Below are 8,119 nucleotides of genomic sequence, written 5' to 3' on the forward strand. Positions count from 1 at the left end.
AGAGAGAGAGAGAGAGAGAGAGAGAGAGAGAGAGAGAGAGAGAGAGACTCATAATGCACTCTTGTGTACAAACAATTTACAATGTACAGAATCGTTAAAATATATATGCATTCACAGATTATGTTTTGGGTGCGCTGTGCGCTTACAAGCAACTCAATGGATGTCGTTTGTGAGAATGCAAATCGATGCATCGGCATTTGAAATAAACTTGAAATGCAGCAATGGTTCTCTCTCGCTGTGTGTAAGCGCACTCGCGCGTACATTCATTTCGACTAGACTTTATGGATTTTTTTTTTCAGCGACGATATTAAATTCAGTAGTTGATTTACGCATAAGCAGTGCTTATGAAGCTGTAGCATGATCATAATCTTCATTGGCTTTGTGGCTCGTGGGTCTAGACATTTAAATTAGCAATGTTGACTATTTTTCATTTCAATTTTTTCGTTTTCGTTTTGTTCTGTGAGCAAATGTTGCCGCACAAACATCGATGTTACTTCGCCCTGTGAGAAAAATTATTCAATGGCAATTGAGGTTTAACTGCTTCACAAGCTCTCTCAAGTAGAAAGAGAGAGAGAGAAAAAACCAAACGGTTTACAATTGTCAATAATTAACCGATTTTAATCGGACAGGCAGCGTGTAGACAAATTGGTTGTGTGGTTTGTGGCCGCTGAACGCGCTTTGTCGTATTAACAGTGCATCAAAAGTCGTACTCGATCCAATGAATGTTTTCTGTGTCATTGTTCCGATTGCAAATGCTGCAATTTACGCAACATTTACCAGCAAATCAGGCGAAAACGAATATATGTACACACTGAGAGGAAGATGGAGATAGAAAGAGTAACAAAAACAAACGCACAATGAATGAGAAAGAAAAAGAACTCACCGAAATAATCGCAGCTGTCATGTGCGCCCGTCTGTATGATTGAAATGGATGCTTGCATGTGGTAATGAATCGAAACGAAATGTATTTTCTCTTCGTATTGTAGTGATGATGCTGCTGCTGCTGCTGCTGTGGCGGCTACAAGCAAACGTGAGCAATAGACGCTAAAAATAAAAGTTCAATTACTTGGGAACAAGCAAACCACTTACATAAGACATGCGATTAGCTAAAAATGGGTTTCTTTCATGCCAATGAAAAAAGCAACGTCGATCGTTTAAGTTTGATAAAAACGAAACCACCACAAAACTGCGCGTTTAGAATGGTCATTAGGCGAATGGGCAGAGAGCGAATAACAACAGAAAAAAAGTTCGTAGCATGGGCGAGATCGTTCGATGCAGAACATGTAAACATAGCCTTAACCATTGACCTTTTTCTCCTAATGAACCACACACATTCGTTCGATACCATTCGCAAACAGATTGAAAACATTTCAAAGACATTCATAGTGTCTTTTCTTTCTCTATCGTGCGCACAATTTGACACAGCCGAAATGGGTTCGCTACGAATGTGTCGAATTGAAAAAAAAACGCATCGATGCGAAAATTGAATTGGATTTCGCTCTTATCTCTCTAGTCCATATTCTCTCACAGTATTGTATTAAGGTGTGTCACATTGTGAGTGCCCGATTTTTTCTCTCTCTATGTGATTCTAGTTTATTTCTCTCTAACATCGTCTAGCCGTCCGAAAGAAGAGAAAAAAAGCCACTGATGTAGTACATGTGGTCAATTGCCACATATTGGCTGTTATATTGCACGATGTGAAAACAATAGCTCAGCACATCGATATTCTGGAATGACAGGAAAAATAAAAACAATGTAAGCCACAGCAATGTTTGCCATTCAATTCGCTCTCGTTTAGCGAAACGGAAAACAAAGCCCTATCTGAAACTAAGAAGAGAAACAACAACAAAAATTAACATTTTTATCAACTATTCATCGACAAATACGGGCATTTAAGTTTTATTACCACTAGAGAAAGAAAAAAACAACAACAGCGACAAGCCATAGCAAGTTGTTCTCATGCTATTTTTCGTTCATTGGAAATACAACAAACGACAACAACCATTTTTCCACCGATGTCGATATCCATAAATTGTTTTATGCTTTTTTCTCCGCTATTGATAATGTTGTTCGAAACATTTCGAATCGGATCTTGTACACAAAACTCAATTTACCTTAACAATTTACATCTTTGTTATGAAACACTTTTGCGTTCTTCGCATTTTTGAGGCCGCTTTTTTTCTCTCGCTCTCTCTCTCTCTCTCTCTCTCTCTCTCTCTCTGACGCTTTTGGTTTGATAAAGAAAACGAATGGGGGGAATGAATAGTGAACATTATGATTCTTTGGTGGAAGGAAATAAAAATGCTGTGAATGAAGCAGAAAAAAAAATAACAAAAATAATCTTCTTTTCACTTGTGTGTGCTAAGCAAAATCGTGAAATTCCGCATGGGCAAACGAAACGGCAATGCAGACACAGCATCGAAATGTGATAACGAAAATGCTTTTTATGGAAGCAAAAACAAAAAAAAAAAATCGAAAGAAAATATACGAATGATTTATTCCTCAAATCGAGACGAATTAAAAGAATGTGTGCACGGTGTGCCGTTGGTTGTTGAAAGATATTTCTAAAATGGTTTTGTGTTTCTTCGGTTCGCGAGCTCATGATTTGTTGATATTTGATGGCAAAGCGTCAGGCCACAGACTATAGTGATCACTTAAGCTGCTCAAACAGATTACTTTGGCTGTTGCGCGAATGAGTGAATGAAGAATTGAGCATTTTTATCAAATATACAAATAAGCCGTAATGGGTGCTTTTGAGCGCGCAGTGCGTTTTGAACTACGACAGATAATGTGTGGTGAACGAGTGAATGGCAAAACAAAATATCAGTAACAATATTTTTTTCCGTTGTTGTTGCGTGTGATTGCCGGCGAGTAATAAGCAATTTAATTTCGCCTATTTTTAGACCTGTTTATTGATGCGCTGCGTCGATACTAAAAATCGCAAGTTTAACGCACAGAAACGCCATTTAATTTTTCATCTTATTTTGCGTGATATTCTTTATTTTATTGTTCATGCTTTTATCATTGACACATCTCAGATGGTGGAACAAGTTGTGCATACACAGGCGGCTGTTTAGTGCACAACAACAACAACTGATATCGCATGAAATGCCAATAAACGCAACTATAAACAAAAACTATGAAGTGCACTAATACAAACACAATCACTCACAAAAGGAAACCACATGCGTAAAAATATGCAAACGATTGTTGCGCGCATTGAGATTGAAAATTGATTTGATTCCTTTTTTAGCTCTCGAGGGATTAAAAATAAAACAACCAATTCATATGAACTCATTGAGTTTATGGCACAACAAATATTGACGATTAACCTTGGTTGTGCATCGACTTGAGCGCATTCAATAAGTGCACTGATCTCTTTTTCTCTCTCTTACTCTGGCAAACTCATTCGTTGCTTAGCGAAATGGTTTTGATTCCCCAATGGACGAATCGGAAAGAATTTATTTCGTATCAAACGCAGTCAGAATTCACTTTCATCAAACAGCACCAGCAATTAGCAATCATTTCATAGAGCGATGATCCTGAGACAAGCTCGGAACAAAACAAAAAAGATCATCAACAGGCCGCGTAATCTTTTTCAACGTTTGAACTTTTGCACTGCGATATAGAGAAAGAGCGGGCGAGAGAGAGAGAGAGAGAGAGAGCAACCAATGAGCTTATGTACATTTAAAATGCAAATTTCAGCAAATTCATCTTTAATGTTTAGTTTTTACATTGACAAATTATGTAAATGATATGGCGAATGCCAAACATTTTATGGTCGTGTTGATTTTAATGTTTTTCACATGTCGCTCGATCGATATAAATCTTTTCTTTAAGAGCCAGTGATCAAAAGAGTAGTTCAAACAGAATATGAATTCGGCCTTTTCTTCGCTAAACGTTTATTGCTTACCGCAACGACCATTTTTTTTCCTTCTCTTGCAATAAATTCGCAAATGTGATAATCATATGGATGTTGCGGGATGGTAATCAATGAAGAAAAAAACACAAAACTGTCCATGTCTGCGGGAAGAACCAAAATTAGCTCAATCGATGAATTCTCGGCCACAAATAAAACTCAATTAATCATATCGAAGGAACCCTCAATTAGATAAATTAAATTTTTATGTTTCGGTTTTTTTCATCTTCTTTCTCGCCAAGCGCTGCGTCTTTGGCCCAGCACGTATGAGTTTCTCGCGTAACGATTATTGAAATGGTCGTTGCAATAACCAACGCTGTTGTTGCTGCTGCACGCGTCGTTCTCTTCAATCTATCAATTACTCAGTTTGTAGTGGATAACAAGAAGAATGGAGAAAAAACCAAGTTATGGTTATTCTGAACCGCATTTCCATTGAAACAAAAAAAAATTGCCACTGTCGAAAGACAATGTGCGAAAAAGTTGGCCAATTTTAGGCTTTTTTATTACGAATGAACGCAATTTGCTGCAAGCTGTATAAACCATTATTTGTTCCGGTCCAAATTATCAGTTTACATGTCGTGGTCCTCTTCTCACTTGTTTTTTTTTGTACAGAAGCCATTCAATGGGACTACAGTCGATGGAGGTCATTGATTTATTTGCTTCAAATTATGGATTACGTGTGAATGCATTGATTTTTCCACAAACTCGGCCTGAACGGGCAATTCATCAATCCAACGAACTCACCAAATTCGCTTGAACGAGAAGAAAAAAAAACGTTTCACATTTCTCGTGAAGACTGCGTCGGCATCTGGATACTTGTTGAAATATGATTGATTTGCTGTTGGTTGAGCGAGACGCGTGAATGCAATTGATGATTAACATATCAAATTCTGTCAAAATGACAAATTGCACGCTCAATCGGAGCGAGAAACTTGATATCTGTTTGGTATGAGCTGCCAGTCACGAAACCTCACACTCGTCTCCTATCGCCTTTATTTTCGCCATTCTCAAAATAGCTCATCTTAAACAGCGCGTTTGCACTGTGCCGTCTTCTTCTACTTAATTTTTTCAATCCACATAAAATGATTTATCACATTTTCATTGAGTATTTTGTTTGTTTCAGCTTCTTTTCGAATAGCCCACTCTCGTCAATGCGGAACGAATCTCCAGAGTGAATAGGACACATTACCAGAAACGAAACGAGCTGCCATTGAAACGAAGAAATTTGATTGGATGTAAAAGAGCCGAAGGAAAAAGAACTAAAGCCAAACGTTTTTATCGCAACGGGACCAACTAATCAACGTCGGAACGAACAACTGCCAATGTGCCATTTCATCGATAAATTTGTGCATAGCTTTTAAGGAAGGAACGAATACGACGAAGAAAAAAGTGTTTGCGACAAACACACACACAAAAGGAAGAAACGAAATTCCACTGCCAATCTTAATAGAAAAATTTTGAAATCCCGAAAAGTTCTTTTTTCGTGGATTGTTTTTTGCTTAGAAAATACAAACAAAAATACACAGAATAATAAATCAAACAAAATGACAACGCGATCAAGACAGAAATTATCGTCAATATTGGCTGTATTCAGCATAGTTGCGTTGCTATTATTATTATTATTTGTGTGGACGGCCGTACGAAATGGAGTATTTTCGAATGCCAACGAAAATGGCTCATACCGATGGAGACCGATCGATACGAGCGATTCGTCAACATTATTGCCATTGGACGAACATTCAACGCATCATCATTCACACGGACATCATCACGCTCCACATCATCATCACCATCATCAACACAATGAGTCAACGACATCACATGGTAAGGTCGCCAGACACATTCGTTACTCTTTTCCGCCCATCCATCCCCTTCGTTTCCTTTTGTCATTCTCACTTCGAAAATTCCCGACTGTCTACAGCAATCAGCACAAAAACAAGAGAACTTAGAACTCAATTTGAAGCGACAAAAGCATTGAATTTGCACACACATATGCACTGCACATGGATACACACAGTAGCGACACTTGGTTTAATTGGAATTGAAATTGAATCGGTTTAGATTTCATATTCAATGTCGAAATTCACTTGAACACGCGCTCATGTTGAATCATCTTTATTCAATAGCTATTCATACCATCCAACTACTTCAATCGCTTTGAAATCGTTGCTTTGTTGCTTTTTTTTTATTCCGTTTCTTATTCGGAATTTTATGACTCTCGATGATGCCATTCTGTTTCAGTTTGCATATTTTATTACATGGGAGTTTAACGACATTAATTTCCCTATTAATTCATATTCATAAATGGTGAGGTTTGGCACACACCAAAAAACGAAATTTACGAACCCAACGTCCAATTCTGTGCACACAGCCATTAAAGCAAGAATAAATGACGAGTATAAAAATTAAAACGTCAGAAATTCGTTTGAAATTCAAAGTTAGTTGTTCATTCAGCAGCAGCAACAGCAGGCCCGAAAGGAAGAGAGAGAGAGAGAGAGAGAGAGAGAGAGAGAAATAAACCACTCGCACACAGTTACCACAGTCTCGACGCGGTTAATGAAAATATTGCCGGTTGTGAAGCAGTTAACTTCTTTTCGCTTGAGAGATTTTTATTCGATGAAATTGGTTTTTAATAGATTTAATGCCGAAAATCAATCACCGGGTCTCTGTGCGCTGCTGATCTGTCTCTCTTGTGTGTCTGTGTGTCACGATGTCGAGCCACGCATAGCCGTCCGATATCTGACATGCAAAACGCATTCTTTTCGTTCTCATTTCGTTTGATGTACCAAATTTGAATACGCCGACACGATGTGTGCGTGTTTCTCGATCGAAAACAAAGGTCGATGCCATTCAATCGACACAAATGAAATTCGTATTTGTTTTGGCAACAAATGTCATGCATCAAACATCCGTCTCCCGTCTGAATACCGAATGAAAGGAAACAGTGTTATTTTTGTTTCAATTTACAATTGACATCGTGAGATTTTTTTTCCTTTCATCAATGTTTGTTCCTTAACCTGAATACAAGACCGCACAGAAAATGGTTGGGATACAAATGTCAATTGCTAGTAGCAACTTGTTATTGAACAGCTTCATTACGTTTTCATTAGAACTCTAGGACTTAGATCGCATATCGTGCGTAGATGGAATAAAAGATATGAAAAACATATAATTTTACGCAGTACAAGCCATATCTTGTACTTTCTAATCAAGTCTTATCTCCTACTTCTGATATAATGTAACCAGCGATCCGGTTTCATCGTATTCATTTATAGAAATGATAAGGAAATCCAAATGAAAGATGTATTCATTTGCCTCCAGTAGCGAATTTATTCATCTGATAAAACACGCCGTTTCGATGTTTTGCGGGGGTTAGAAATATTGATTACATTAGAGCGACAGACCAGAGACGCAAAAGTTTTGTCTTAATCATAAACATTATCCATTCAATAGAATAAAGTCGTTCTAATACAATCCACTTGAACGTGAACTAATAACAATGTGGCTTTTTCGCATCATTCAAAGACACTCTTGGTATTGCTTGTCGGCAATTTTTCCCCATTTATTCCAATCAGATTAATGATTTCCATGCGAATTCAAAGCTTTGATCAACTTACATTTGCACAGCGGATGTGAATTCAAAAAGAAATTGTTTCGAAGAATATTCGAATGTGAAGGAAATGTGAAGGCCCAAAATTGTGCAGCATAATCATTAAGTGCAAACGCAAACGCAAACGCATGTTTTCGGCATTAACATACAAACGCACATTGTTTCACTATACTCGAAATGAATTACAATATTAATCAAATAAATGTGAGTCGGGTCCGCTATTGGACCTATGCCAATTTCGCATAAGTACGCATTCGACGTTCCGCTGCTCAGCACTATGGGAAGCAATACACACTCGCACGAACGAACGGGGAAAAAATACTATTCAAACGATTTTTTCCCGTTTGCAACTTTTTTTTTTACAGGTGGGCGGAGTAAGAGAGTATAATTCATACTCCTACTCCTACTCCCATACAAACGGAAAATGAGTATGTCTCGACATACTCTCATACTCATAAATACTCTTTGAGTATGAGAGTATATACTCAGAGTATATACTCTTTGATTTTGAGTATGTCTCGACCTACTCATTTTTTACCCAAAGAGTAACTCTACACTTACTCTTTTCCCTACTCTTTTTCATACTCTTT

At 37.7% G+C, this 8,119-nt stretch overlaps 1 protein-coding gene across 7 annotated transcripts in view; it reads left to right on the forward strand.

Annotated features, from left to right (window-relative positions):
* LOC129573151 (A disintegrin and metalloproteinase with thrombospondin motifs 9-like) overlaps positions 1-8,119 on the forward strand; it is a 57,255-nt gene that overhangs the window by 11,211 nt on the left and 37,925 nt on the right. For all 7 annotated transcript variants that reach the window (XM_055453447.1, XM_055453460.1, XM_055453471.1 and 4 more), the window contains exon 2: positions 5,043-5,743. In XM_055453447.1, coding sequence (XP_055309422.1) covers positions 5,464-5,743 — 280 coding nt within the window. In that variant the 5' untranslated portion in view covers positions 5,043-5,463. The remainder of the gene's footprint in view (positions 1-5,042; positions 5,744-8,119) is intronic.

Source organism: Sitodiplosis mosellana, unplaced genomic scaffold (genome assembly GCF_009176505.1).
Source record: "Sitodiplosis mosellana isolate CC-2019 unplaced genomic scaffold, AAFC_SMos_1.0 Smas_scaffold_1, whole genome shotgun sequence".
Taxonomy (NCBI): Eukaryota; Metazoa; Arthropoda; class Insecta; order Diptera; family Cecidomyiidae; genus Sitodiplosis; species Sitodiplosis mosellana.